Raw genomic sequence first — 14233 nt, forward strand, 5'->3', positions numbered from 1 at the left:
CTTCCCTACCCAATCTAAGCCCACATCTGTGAGTGCAGAGAAACTGCTGCTGCAGCTTGTCCTGTCTGTCTGATCACCCTGCAGGCCAAGTCCTCGGAGGAAATGGGCCACTGGCTGGGCCTCCTCTTGTCGGAGTCGGGCTCGAAAACAGACCCGGAGGAATTTACCTACGATTACGTGGATGCTGACAGGGTTTCCTGCATTGTGAGCGCTGCGAAGAATTCCTTCTTGTATGTCAGGGGTAATGGGCTGGGGCTGAGTGGGGCTGGTAGAGGGGAAGCAAGCCAGAGCAGGGGCTCTCCCCTTGTGGGATGTTGGCTGCCATGGAAATAGGTGGTAAATTCACAGCTGCAGCTCAGTCACTTTCTCTTGGGACAGGAGAGCACTTACTGTCCCACCAGGGTGCATCTGGCCTGAGCTGCAGCTTGCCATGGGCCACGTGGCTGGGCGGCTATTGCAAAGGCAGGTTGGGCTCTCAGCCACCCAGCCCATCGTGCCACTGGGGCAGAGTGACTGGGCTGCTGTGGCTGAGGGCTGGGCAGGAAAGGAGAGAGCTGAGGGGAAATACAGCTCCACTCTGGTGGGTGCTGCTTAATGGGCAACAGCAGCAGTGATCACACTGCTTTGTGTGGCTCTGCCATCTCCTCTGCTGCACCTGGCTGCCTGGCCTTGCCCAGACCTCAGGACTGGTGTTCTCAGATGTCCAAAAATGCAGCACTGCAGAGCCACGCAGCAAATCCGATCCCTCCTGATGGGATGTCCTGCTGCTTGTTCACAGCCTCATGCAGAGGAAATACTCGGAGCCCAACGCCTACATCGACAACCTGCCCAAGGGCAGGATGCAGCAGGATGAGCTGTACGACGATGTGGATCTGCCAGACCTGCCTGTGGTAAGACAGAGGCCCTGCTGCAGGGAGCTCTGGGGGGACCATGGCAAACATCTGGCCACAGAAAGTCTCCAGCAGTGAAAGGGGGGTTTTCCAACAGTGGTGAAGGGGATTCGCAGCCCCTGGGGAAATCCTGGCTTTTGCAATGGAGCAGAACCAAGTGCTGGAGAGGAGTTGCTAAGGAATGGGAGAGAGGTTTCCAGAAAGGAGCTGTAGGGATCCTCAGGCAGCTGGGATAAAATTCCCCATAAAATTTCATCAGCAAACAGCATGGATTATTTGGTGATAGTGGGCTTTTTGGAGCCTGGTATTTCAAAATTCCTTTTTATGCCTGTAAGAGCAAGTCCTGTGTGTAAGGGCAAGAACAATGGGTCATGCTGGGACTGGGACTGTTACCTCAGGAAAGGCAAAGAACATGGCAGGGGTTGCTGGATGTACAACAGTGTGATACCCTTGCATGGGGCTGCTGCTACCATCAGAGAGACCTATTGAAGGAAAACAGGAGGAGCCTTTCCTTCAGTACATCAAAAAGCCCTCTGTGCAATGACTCAGAGACTGGGCCTTTAGTTCCTCCAAGACTTTTGGAAAATACTCCAGATTGCCTGAGATAGTGCTGCTCTGCAGCGAGATGTTTCTTGTGCTTCTGGTTGCAGCAGATGGTCTCTTTTGCAGGAAGAAGTACCCAAGAGTGAGAGCAAATTGGAGGGGGACCAAGACAGAGTGTATCTGGATCTCACTCCAGTGAAGTCCTTCCTACACTGTGCTGGCAAGATGTCATGCCAGTCTTCACCCCTCAGCTCACCATCTTTAGAAAGGGCTGCCAACAAGGCTGCCTCAGAGAGCACAGCCGAGACAGCCCCCACGGCTAAGGAAGCTGAGCCCTGTACTAAGGCAGCAGAGACCTTGGAGCAGGTACTGTCCAAACTGTGGGGCCAGGCGTAATCAGTGAGCCAGTTCCCTACACTTCATCATCTCACTTTGTTTCTCCTTTCCAGAAACACCCAGAGAAGCCAGAACCCGAGGAGGCTCTGCCACGGGTGCCTGCTGTCAAAATCCAGACCCAGCAGCAGAACGTCGCCTTCCCCCAGGCAGCCCCCGAGGTGCCAGTGGGCACAGTTCCAGTGGGCAGTCCCCAGCTGGTGCCTGCACACCGGCCCAAGATGCCACTGCCAGGTGAGTGGGCTGCTCAGATGGCCCAAGGGTGCTAAAAGAGAGGTGGTGCCCTGTGCTTTGACTAACATCTGCTCCACGGCAGTCTGTGTGCTGAGTCTCGTGGTTGGTGACTTTCCAGACCCTCACTTTTGTTTTCAAGCACCTGAAAAGGTTTTGTCCCTCCTGCTTTCTTCCTGTGACTGAGCTTGTTTTGGTGGGCTGTGTTTCCAGCAGCAGCAGTGGAAACCAAACTGGGCAAGAACAGGACGGAGGCAGAGGTGAAACGGTTCACGGAGGAGAAGGAACGGCTGGAGAAGGAGAAGGATGAAATCCGGGCTCAGCTCACGCAGCTGCGCAAGGAGAGACGGGAGCTGAAGGAAATGCTTGGGGGCAGCACAGGTACAGCAGGGCAAGGTGGGATGTGTGGAAATGAGCCAGGGTGGGACTGTGGGGAAAGAGGGAGCAATGAACCTGGCCCTCCTGGGATCAGAAGGGATGGGGGGAACCTGGTGCTTTGAGCCAAACCACATAACCCAGATTGCACTAGAGCAAGAGCCACAGTCCCTCTTGGGGCAAAACACAAGGAAAATGTACAGGACATGCCGTGATCCCTACTCCCCTCAGGAGCTCCCCAGGTTCCCAGCAGGCACCAAGATTCCTCTCCCTTCACAGACAAGAGCCTGGAGCAGAGGCTGAAGGAGATAGATGAAGAATGCAAAAGGAAGGAGAGCCAGAGGGTGGACCTGGAGCTGAGCCTGGTGGAAGTGAAAGAGAACCTGAAGAAGGCAGAGTCTGGCCCAGTGACACTGGGCACGGCTGTGGACACCACCCACCTGGAGAACACAGCCCCGCGGGTACGTGGGGCACCCCTGGGATGCACAGCAGGGTCCTGGCCTCTAGGCAGTCACGCTGCTTAAAAATGTAATAATTAACAATAGCATCATTGGTGTAATATGCAATCTTGTATAAATGTATAGCTTATATGTATGTATTAATTATTATATATAATACACATAATATAATAATAACCTAATGAGGTAACAGCAGTAATGGGGAAGTGAAAGGGAGCAGAGGCTCAGGAGACTGGCTGTATGTTCCTGTGGGACCTTGAGCAACACCCTCCAGAGCTATGCAGGTCTGCACTCAGCTCCTTCTGAACTTGGCTGAGCTAAGGGATGGTTTTTGCAGGAGGAGATTCAGGCATCTAAATTCCTTCTTGGGAACTTGTTTCCCGTGAAATGGAGATCTTCACCACCTGGACCCTGCTCTGTACTTCTACTTAAGTCCTCAAAACTCAAACACACCACAAACCCCCCTGGTATTTCTTTGAAATTGGCATGTCACTGAAACAATGCTTTTCAGTGCAAATGGGATGATTCTGTGACTAGGAGATGGTGGGAGAGGGCAGCAATCTCTCTCAGTAGTCTCTAGTCATAACCATTTCTATGATTTTTATTGTAGGTTCAGGCAAAAAGTGCCAGTCCAGCAAACAGCGCAGAGAACTCACCGGTCAACTCAGCAACAGCTTTAAAAAACCGGCCTTTATCTGTTATGGTCACGGGGAAGGGAACAGTCCTACAGAAAGCTAAGGTAAGGTACAGCAGAAAAATCCATCTGGGACGGCCACTGCTCTTCCCTTCTGGCAGTAGAGCAAACTGGCTGTGGTGGGATGGGGTTGTGGGGGGTCTCACGTCCGGGAAACACCCCAGACCAGCACAGTTCAGAGCACGTCAGCCTGGTTTTCCTCCAGTCTTTTCACCTGGGTTTGTCTTGCCTACAATTTAAATGAGTAAATATATGTATTGTTTGTAACTTAGAGACATCCCTGACCCACCCTGCAGCCAAAACCACCCGGGGACCAGATGATCATGTTGCACTTTATGGCTACTGTGGCTTGCCTGATTTGCATTTCAACTAATTTGCCTTTATTCCTTGGCAGGAATGGGAGAAAAAGGGAGCTAGTTAGAAGCACATTGTTCAGAGATGGACTAAAGACTCGAATTGCCCACGCATGGCCCAGGGGATTCAACCATCTGTCGGTGGAGGTTGGGTGTTCCACACCACCACACACCAAGTGCCTCCTCCACGTCGCGCCAAGGGCTCAGACGCAGCACTGGAGTCAGCAGCTGCTGCTAACGAGTTATCCCAAATGAACTTGCTCTTTCCAGACAAATCCCAATCACGTAGCTAAAACAATAACAACCAGTGGCAATCCTTCCATCAAAGTCCTAACCCAGCTGATGTAAACAAGAATGTTACTGTACATAGGGGTGTTTTGTGTATTTCTACTCTGAAGGTTTATCAATGAGTTATTAAGGTTTCTATATTAGTGACTGTAGTGGATTCAGAAGGGGCCTCTACTATTCCTCAGCCTGGTGGGTTTCAACCTGTCCTGATAAATTGGAGTCAACTAAAGTCTCACCTGTCTTGCTGCCAGTCATCACTCAGCTGCATTTCATCCAGCCTTCAGTCAAGGGCTAGCCCCACATGTGAGCAATGCTTCAAACATGAAGGAGAAGCACACAGCAGCTTGTCCAGGGCATTTTTTATCAGTGTCCTGATGCATTCCAGCATCTCCTACCAGCTGCAGATTTGCTAGAATATTGAGCTACTCACCTTCTCATGCTGTAAGCTGTGTTACAGACTGGCCAGCACCAAGAGCTCTGGGCAAAGAAGATCTGCCAGGCAGATCTGCCAGGCAGATTCAGTTAATTTTCTTGAAGATCTTACTTCACCTCAGGAGTTAGTTCTGGGGGGGAAAAAAAAAAAAAAAAGAAAAGAAGTATTTGAGGGCTTGCTCAGCTGTTTTATGGGAAAGCTGGATCCCAGTGTATCCTTCAGGGCTTGCCCTTTCCCAAGAGAGGGGAGGTAAAGCTGTCCCCATGCTCCTGCCCCAGCTGTGATGGTGTCTGTTCCTCACAGAGCTGCAGCTGTTGAATGTGCTGAAGATATCCCTGTGCCCCTGAGTCCCTCCACACTGGAGGGCTGAGCAGCCTTCCCTGCAGTAAGGCTGCACTGCCAGGGCTCTGCTGAGCTGCTGGCCACCTTGGTGCTGTCACCCTTATTTCCTAATCATTAATACTGTCTTTGGGCCCTGGCAGTATGGCCCACAAAGCCCACCCCTCTCTATCCTACCCAAGCTTTCTAATGAAAGATGTTGGATATTTGGAACTGCTAAACATAGAGACAGTGAAATTTGAAGGGTGGTAGTGGGTTGGCAGAAATCTATGCACTCCTCTCCTCCCTGTCACCTGCTGACATGGCTGATGGCCTGGAGACGCCTCTCCCTGTCTCCTCTGATGGCCCTTCAGCCTTGGAACCCAGGCTCAGTAACTGGGTTGACTCTATGGGGCTGGAGCTGTTTTCCAACCCTACAAAGTTAAAGCAGCACCAGTTCCCTGGACGGGTTGTCCCTGGGGTGCTGTGGCTACACCAGAGCCAGGGTAAAGGCAGACAGGAAAGATGTACTTTCCTCACCCTTGAGAATATTTGACAGGCCTGAGACCACCATAAAGGGCTGTTCTTTCTTCATGCAAAGGCCAAACAGCCAGTGGGATGAACAGGGCTGTGATGTCCAGGGCTGGTGGTGTCACTGGGGTGCGTGAGAGAATGTGCTGACAAGGGGTTCTGGGCTTGCTTGCCCTCATCACAGAGCCAGGGTGCAACAAAACATTTGGTCAGGGTATCCTGCAAGCAAGAAAGGCAACCTTGCTCCCATTTTTTTTACTCTTTAGTTTCCACTCTGGTGCAGATGGAGGAACTGCTAATCCCAGGCCTCAGGAGCCTCAGCTGTCAGGTTGCCTCTGTGCAAGGTTTTCCACGTAGGAAAAATTCATGCAAATAAACAGCTGACTCTTCTGGTTCAGGACCATGGGGACTTCCTTCTCCAGAAGGCCACAGGCTCCATGAAGCTTTTTTTTTTGACCCATGATGAGCTGGCAAGAGACCCTCTCTATACCCTAAATATCCATGTAGTGCTGTGCCCTCACCATACAGCCTGCTGTCATCCTCCAGAAGTTGTCCAGACATTTCACAGTGGTACTGAGACAGCGATGGACAAGAGCAGCTCTGCTTTCCCCTTCACAGCCCAGTCAGCTTCAGTGGTCCTTCTGGGATGTCTCCATGAGGGAATGGTAAACATAGGCAAGTCCTGAACAGCACACTTTCCCCAAACAAGAAATGTTAAACAATGTCCCTGTGTCCCCATTGTTTTCCTAACTCAAGGCATTTCCTTTGTTGTAACTGTGACCTATAAAGTGGCGCTTTAGAGGGTTTTATAATAAAATGTTGAGTATATTATGTTACCAGTGTTTTTCTCAGTAACGGGGCTTGTCCCTGCTCTACTTTCCAGTAGATTTCAAGTACATCAAATACCCAACACCATTAGTTACTACAAATCCTTAGCTATGCAGTCTACAACTGCAAAGAACTATAGCTTAAATAGTAGTGACTGCACTGTCAAGTAAAACAATTTTTGGAGATCTAACCCACTGTAGAACAGCAGTAGCCCCGACAATTTACATGAATACACATAATAAACTGCTGCCGGTATCTCTGTAGCTCAGTCCTCTTGCACAGAACAGCAGTGAAAAACCTTCCACTACCTTCCTCTGGCCACTAGATAGCAACTGTGTACAGGCTTAGTGCCTGCTGTAGTCTCTGAGGGGAAGCTGGAAAGGGAGGAAAAAAGTTACAAAAGAAAACAGTTTGAGGCCTTTACAGAACACACACCGAAACAGACACATCTGTGAAATATCTCCTGGTGGCTCCACTCCCACAGAAAGCTTGGGGAGGCACTGTAGCTACAGCACGAAGTCCTGGGGAAGGTCCCACTCCCTGGCCTCTCCTATCCCACCCCTTGACACAAGCCTGCCAATGAGCTCCTTAGTGTCCTGTCAGTCTCTGAGCCCAGGAATCCCCAAATAACTCTGGGGGATTGCTTTTGTGCACTGAATGGACAGCAGCAGCAGTTGCTTTTGTCCTTCCCCAGCATTGCTGCCCCATCACCTATAGCTGCTTTAGAACACCCCTGTATCAGCTCCAGCTGATGAAGTTACTGCTTTGTTAGTCATTCCAGTGCGATTCTCACCTGTGCACACTGCAGCCAGGCCACCGGGGGGCCTGAAGTGTCCCAAGCAGAATTCCATATTCTTCTGGAGGGAGATTTCCTGCTATAAACCATTTTCCTTAGCAAGTTTCTCACTTAAGTACCTCCACAGTTCTTGCTTTGGATACACAGAACAACCCCACAACAGCTCCTGGGGGTTCCTGACTAGCACATGATTTTCCACTAAGACAGAAGTGATAGATTTTAAAGGAAAAAAAATTACCTGCTATCAGTGGAGAATTTGGCCTGAATGTTTATATAAGATGTCTCAGATATGAATCAAATTAATTTACTTTTACTGCAGAGTAAGATTGCAGGGGTTTTTGAAGCTGAAGAAGCCAGCTGGCTTTACAGGGAGCATCAGCAGACCTCCTGCAGGCTGGCCTCAGCTTTTGGTATGCAGGGAGAATGGCACAGTGGGGTCAAACCCCAGCTTCCCTCTGCAGCCTTTACAATACAGGCACCACACAACATTACTTACCACAAACAGGCATGGTTTTGCTTGCTGAGGGAAGGTAAGACTAAAGGGAGTGAAAATCATGGCACTTACTTAAATCCCATTTTTCTAAAGGAGAAACAGGCTCTCTCTTGAGATCAGCATGTGGCCCAACACCATCCAAGGCTCACCCAGCAATCATCCAGAGCAAGAGTAATTCACAGCTCCATTACAACAGCCCAGACATCTAGTGACAACCTGGCACGGGCAGCAGCCTCTGAGCTCCTCTGATGCCAGACGGGATTAGTGCTGCCTTTGCAGGGGATCCCTCAGTGCCCATGCCAGCCTCAAATACTGACTCAGCCTTAGGGAATGAGCTCAAATCAGGCAAATCAGGTAAAGTCTCATTAAATATTTCTGATTGAATCAAAGCAAGTCTTTGAGAGTGAATTTAATAAGGGAACATGTCAGAGACCCCAGCCACTTACCTATTCACGCTTTTTTATTAAAATTTACAAGAGAAAGGGCCTAGAAACTAGCCAGGATCGTCAACACAAATTTTTAGAAAGAAAACAGCTCCAAAAACTGCTCAGCAGTGTCCTCCTTGCCTGTGGGATCAGCAGGTCTCTTCAAGACCATATATCCTAATTATCAGCCTGGCTTTTCCCATCCCCTCCCAATGCCCCACAATCTTATTACCTTGCAGAGTGCTTTGTCCCATACAAAGGAGAGCTGGTGGGTGCTGCTGCTGCCAGAAAATGTCTGAGCATCTACCCAAGGCTTCAGGAACCACCTACTTTCAGGAGGAGTGTCAGGAGGAAGGTCACAGTCACAACACATGTAGATCCCTGACCATGTGGGGATCCCTGGGGCACTCTGGGCACTGAGCCCTCAGCCAGGCATACTCAGAGCCCAAAAACTGGGTTTAGAAACCAGCTTTCCTGAGCTGCTCCATGAGTTTCCAATCTCTCACATCATTTCTACTTGAGAAACTGATGCACAGAGATAGATTCGTCCTGTCCAGTGTTAAAATGTCTCCAGCATGAGATTTTGCAGTCTGTGCTTCCCGAAAACCACAGAGATATCTGTGTACCTGTGGTGCTTAAAACCAGCAGGATGGTAAAAATGCAGGGTTTCCCCAGCTCAGGACCCAGGCAAGCCTGCTTCATCCCCCATACAACCCATGCATGCTAAACACTTACTTAATACCTGTGCATTAAAACAAAGAGCTCACAAAGATTACACCACATGGCATTTGCTGCAAGGCAAAGTGCTCAGCAGCAGTACTGTACAAACTGTACAAGCACAAGGAAAAGGCTTTAAGCACTTGTAGAAGGCCAGGAAAGCATGTCCCAGCTCCAGAGCTGCATGCCAGGCAATGTAAATACACTGCTGTTTGAGAGGATAGACTGATCCCTGTGAGGAGTGAGCTAATGATGCTGTTAGGCAAACGATGGAACAGAAAACCCCAGGGAGCTGCAGACCCACCAGGGCAGTGGGGTGAGATTGGGGGGGGGGGGGGTCCCTCGGACCCTTCACACAAACGAGGATGCACAAGGAGGATGCACAAGGAGGTCAGGGAGACTTTTGAGAGCAGTCTGGCTGGAATCCAGCCAGCTCCACAGGCACTTCTGCACCATACCACGAACCACGTCTTTGGTGTGAGTCTGATCAAGCCCACTCTCCCCACATGAAGAGAAGACTGGCAGGTTAATAGCAGAGGCAATGCTGAGCTACAGCCATGCTGAAATAACATTAATAGATTAGCTTCCCTTTGTATCCCAAATGTCAGCCCTTCAACTAAGCCTCTATTCTGCTGTGCCTTAGGACACAGACAATCTACCAAAGTGACAGGGACAAGAAAGGAGAATTTCCTCTTTCTCCCAGCCTGGTTTCTCCCACAACGCACAACAGTGCTTCTCCTGTCTCAGTGCCAGCTTTCATCCCTGAGAGTGCTTTCAGACCATTCTTCTTTTGACAACAAACCTGCTGAGCAATTTGTGTCTCTCTTTGTCCGTCCAATGTTACTATTCAAACTCGGGGCCAGGACATCTGGGTAGAGGGATTTTTCTTCTTCTGGGAACAATAGACACTATTCTCACGAGCACTGGCAGTCACAGTTAATATCTCTGCCTTGACTCTGTGCAGACCTGATTGCACTCTCCTGAGGTGACAGACACCATGGGAAAACCAGCAGAGAACAATCCAATGCTGGGAACCATGGGCGCTGGGGGAGCAGTTACGTAAATTTTACAGGTTTGTGGGCGAAGTGATCTAGTGATGCAGGGAGGCTGATGCTCCAAAGGATGTGGCCAAACTGTCTCTGGAGATATGTGAACCATCACAGCCCAATAAATTCAGAGAAGAAAGCAGCATGGACAACATATGAAACAGAATAGAGGCTTGTAATCAGTTCTCCTTCCTCTTCCTCTGTCTTCCTGCATGTAACAAGCCATTCACTCCAGCACCTGGCTGCAAGTGCATTCTCTGTGTTATACTCCTTCAGCAGGAGCTCCAGAATTGCTCAGACTTCTACATATTTTTTTGCTAACTCGAAGATCTCTCAAAATCTGTTAAAAAAAAACCCCAAAACAATCACACGACCTTAAGACCCGGATGAGGGAATGCAAAATGCCAGAAAGAAATACTTAAACACAAGTATTTACTTCAATTATAAAAGAAAGAGAGCACTGGGAAGCCCAGTTTGTGCAATACAGGAACTGGGAATAGCCTCAACACAGTCCCTGTGCTGGACAATGCCTGTGAGTGGCAGAAAGTGTTCCTGGACAGAGAACTGGAGCCCTCGGCACATCTGTGTTAGTGCCTCTGATCCATTTGCCTTCTGCTGTGCTGGAGGGCTCTGGAGAAGTGCTGCAAACCCCTTGGACTCCACTTCACATGGGAATGCAGAGGAAGGGCTGGAGATCTCGGAGCGTCACCCCGGAGAACTCCTGTTGCAGAAGACAAGCACAGATGTGGGATGGGGGCTTTAGGACCAAGGGATAAGGTCACACTCAGTCCACAACAACCAAACAAGCATTCCCCTAGCCTTAGCTGACAGATATTAGAGGCCACTGGAAGTCAGAATTTCTGGGTTCAGGTAAAAAGCAAAATACTGGGCAAGGGGAAAACCCACTTAAATTGAGAACTTCATGCTATGGGCACAGGACCAGAGACTCCCCCACCCCTCTAGAGAGCCAGAGACTCCCCACCTCCTGGCCATTGCTCCTCTGCTGAACAGAAGGAAGGCAATGGGGAAGCTTTTACACCATAAACAGCACTGAAAGTAATAGGGAGGGGGTCCAACAGAAACAGCTCCCTCTCATTAAAAGGGAGTCAAGTCTTTTCACCTGGGGAGCCTAGGAAAGATTCTTTCTTGTAGCAAGGCAGAGGGAAAAGGGGAACAGAACAGAGTGGAAGGCTACCAAAATTATTAGATCTTCTTGAGGTCCCCTCACAGTCAACTCACTTAGTGGATGTGTAAAAATGCACAGCTTCTTGAGAGAAGCCCTTGCTCCCCTCAGCACCCCAAACCTCTCCACTTTCCGTAAGATAGAGACCACCTCAGCACCAAGACCTGGCCACCCAACAGCTGTCCAAGAGTTACAGCCACTTCTGTGCTTCAGGGAGAGGCGGAGATGTGGGATCAGTTCGGAGGGGCTGCTGCCAGCTGATCCTTACTGGTCTCGCAGTGGGGTCCTTCCCAGCCGTGGCACTTGCAGCGGTAGCTCCCTGGCCCAAGGATGCACACGCCCTGGTTCATGCACGGGTTGGGCTTGCACAGGTTCACGGGGCTTCTTGCTTCTGCAACAGACATAAGCAGAGGAGTAGGCTCAGGCATCTCTGGAGTGTTACTAGCTAGGACCCACATCCATCAGGAATGCTGCAAAACATGATATCAAGGGCTAATGGGACTGGAAAAACATTAACATGGCAGAGGGTGCAAGCCACAACCCTGTCTTGACACTTTAACCTAGAGAGCAGAATGGCTTTGCTAGGTGTCCTAATCTGGAGGAGAATATTCCTAGTAAAGTCTAAAAGAGTGACATCATGATAGGCTGCATACCACAGAAAAGCAAAATGGAGCATCTTCAGAGCTGTGAGCACCCCCAAACTCCCCACATCCAGACATGGACAACACAGAGCAAGACACATGCCCTGCTCTAACAAGTTCACAATCCCAAACGCCACTGAAGTTCAAACCTCACTTTGCCCCAGAGAGGACAAAAGTTTCCACTAGAGAGGAATAAGGAGAAGTTGCCAGCTGGGAAGCGAGGATGGCATGAATGGAAAACAACACAGGGAAAATTTCTGGGCTTCTTTTCTAGGAGGTTTGAGAGCAGCCTGCAAGCACAGCCCAAGCTATTAGCCCTGTTGTTATGAAGTATGTGACAGCTTTCCCAACCCTCTCAACACAACAGAGCCCAGCTGTCAGCAGGGCTGGCAGTGTTCCATGCTGCCTTGCTGCCAATACATTAGGTTAAGTAGCAGCATCCCAGAGGGATTTGCTTCCAGTCTGCTGGCAACACCACTGCAGTGTTGGTGAGGGTGTGAAATTCCTCTGCTCAACAGCTACATGGTGCAGAGCTGCTTGCCTTAGTCTTTGCTCCAGGGTAGAAAAAACACAGAAAGAATAGGAAAAGGAGAAGAAGAAAGAATACAAATACCATCCCCTACCTGTCAGGCAGCTTTCTACAGCTTAACACACATTGTGCTCATTCTCACTGTACAGATATGTGCACATCAAGTCTCAACCTACACCTAACACTGGCAAAATTATAATTGAATTTTTTCTTGGACAGTCCTAGATCTGAGACATCTCAATCTTTAGCTCCGGTGGATTTTATAGGGAACCCAGCTGGGGTCAGAAACGTTTTTGTCATCATGGGACTTCTGAAATGGGGTCCTGCCTGATAGTGTATCCCCCAGGGTGGACACTTCCACTTTCATTGGGCTGGAAGAGCCACTGGCAATGAAAGCTGGATCTCTTGGACACGCTGCTCATCTCCCAGGTGCTGCTGTTCCCCAGGGAGCTGCTCCATGGTGCTCTGCTCTACAGGTCATGTGTCTACCACATCCCTCCAGGGCTGCTCCACAGCATAACCTCACAGTCCCTGCTTTGGGCAATCATTTCTCTGAATTCAAGCCTGCTGTTAACATACCTTAAACAAGGTTCTTGCACTTTGATGATCCCAATAACTTGTATTTCTATTAATCAGATTCATATCTATTTAACGCTTGGGATCTTTTCTCCTAAACCCTGGGTCCTTTATTTCTGTACTCTTTTCAGCTGAGCCTCAGAATTAATACCATATTCCAGGTACCTAGAGGCAGGGTCTGTTTCTCATGAGTCATATATTTTTTGAAGTCCTTTCACAGACAATGATTCTGTTATTAAGCCTCAGACTTGGGAGTAGAAGACTGAGTGAAGGGCTTATCTTTACATCGCCCTTGGTCCCAGCCTATCTAGTACAAGCTGCGATTACCTGCACATGAAACGAAAGCAGCAATTCAGTCTCAGGAAATGGTATGTTATTACCCTGACTCCTTGAACCTTGCTGTCTCTTCCCCTTCACCCCTGGCATTTTAGCTAATTTCAAGGTACAGTACATTGTTTTTGTAATAACACAGCTGAAAGTACCACTGCAACAGAAACACGCTGAAAAGCTCCAGGTAGAAACCATCTGCAGAGCCTGCCAGGAGAGGGGCTCCTCACCCCAAAGAGATGATGCTATAGCTCTTTCTAAGCCTGAAGGAGACACGGGCATGCCCAGAGATGAAAAGGACCTCTGTGCTGAAGCTCAAACATGCTTCTCCGTTTGATTTTACAAACATGTTAAAACATAATAAAAGCAAATAGCTAGATGTTAAACTTAGGCTATTTTGAATGAGAAAACAAGGCATTGTATTTTAACTAGGAGCACTTTCACCACCACTGTCTGCAAACTAGGGCTGCTGTCCTTTTTGAAAAGCTGATTTCCATAAAATACAGGCACTCACATTCAGGACTCTAAGTTTCAAAGAAAGTGCACCTTTATTTTTAGCCTCTCACAAATGCAAGTTTTATAGGAATATTTGAAATTCTTCCTTCCACTTTGAAGATAAGGATTTGGTCCTACAAACAAGATTAATCACAATTTGTCTGAAGGCCTAGTTTAACAGTCTGAAGGCTTCAAAATTGACAGATTCTGTTTTTAAGATTAAATACAGTGCAACACAAATAAAATCTCAAAAGCCTACATGATAACTGCAGTAGTGGGATATTAAGGAGGAACGGGAATGATGAGGTTGTAGACTCACCACTTTACAAACACCTGGTCACAAACCTGTTGAACAAGAGAGCAGAGACCTCACTCAGGGACCAGCACAAAAAAGGGACCCATTAAGCCCCCCCCCAGCAACACTGCAGGGGTACAGTAACACACAGCAAATTCTACAGATATAAAATAACATCAGAAAAAGAGCAAACTTCTTTTTCTTTCAGAGAAAGCAGAACCTAGACCTAGCAGCACTGGAAAGAGCCAGTCACACTATGCCCACTCTCACGCACTGGACTGAATCTTAGGGAAGTTGGTTACTATTCCTCTAGGATTGCTTTGGACAGTCATCAGATCTCTGTGTCATAGTTTCCCCATCTGTAAAAGGTAAAAG

At 48.8% G+C, this 14233-nt stretch overlaps 2 protein-coding genes across 6 annotated transcripts in view; one reads left to right on the forward strand and one right to left on the reverse strand.

Moving 5' to 3' along the window:
• AFAP1L2 (actin filament associated protein 1 like 2) overlaps positions 1 to 6340 on the forward strand; it is a 65856-nt gene extending 59516 nt beyond the window's left edge. For 4 of the 5 annotated variants that reach the window (XM_032115682.1, XM_032115683.1, XM_032115685.1 and 1 more), the window contains 8 exons: positions 85 to 230; positions 779 to 890; positions 1560 to 1799; positions 1883 to 2060; positions 2271 to 2438; positions 2712 to 2893; positions 3501 to 3629; positions 3979 to 6340. In XM_032115682.1, the coding sequence (XP_031971573.1) occupies positions 85 to 230; positions 779 to 890; positions 1560 to 1799; positions 1883 to 2060; positions 2271 to 2438; positions 2712 to 2893; positions 3501 to 3629; positions 3979 to 4005 (1182 nt within the window). In that variant the 3' untranslated portion in view covers positions 4006 to 6340. The remainder of the gene's footprint in view (positions 1 to 84; positions 231 to 778; positions 891 to 1559; positions 1800 to 1882; positions 2061 to 2270; positions 2439 to 2711; positions 2894 to 3500; positions 3630 to 3978) is intronic. The other variant, XM_032115684.1, reaches the window with a different exon arrangement.
• Positions 6341 to 10225: 3885 nt separating this feature from the next.
• Positions 10226 to 14233, reverse strand: part of VWA2 (von Willebrand factor A domain containing 2) — a 59391-nt gene continuing 55383 nt past the window's right edge. The window contains 2 exon segments of the mRNA XM_032115681.1: positions 10226 to 10533; positions 11264 to 11386. Coding sequence (XP_031971572.1) covers positions 10400 to 10533; positions 11264 to 11386 — 257 coding nt within the window. The 3' untranslated portion in view covers positions 10226 to 10399.

The sequence above is a fragment of the Corvus moneduloides genome, chromosome 8, assembly GCF_009650955.1.
Source record: "Corvus moneduloides isolate bCorMon1 chromosome 8, bCorMon1.pri, whole genome shotgun sequence".
In the NCBI taxonomy this organism is placed as follows: domain Eukaryota; kingdom Metazoa; phylum Chordata; class Aves; order Passeriformes; family Corvidae; genus Corvus; species Corvus moneduloides.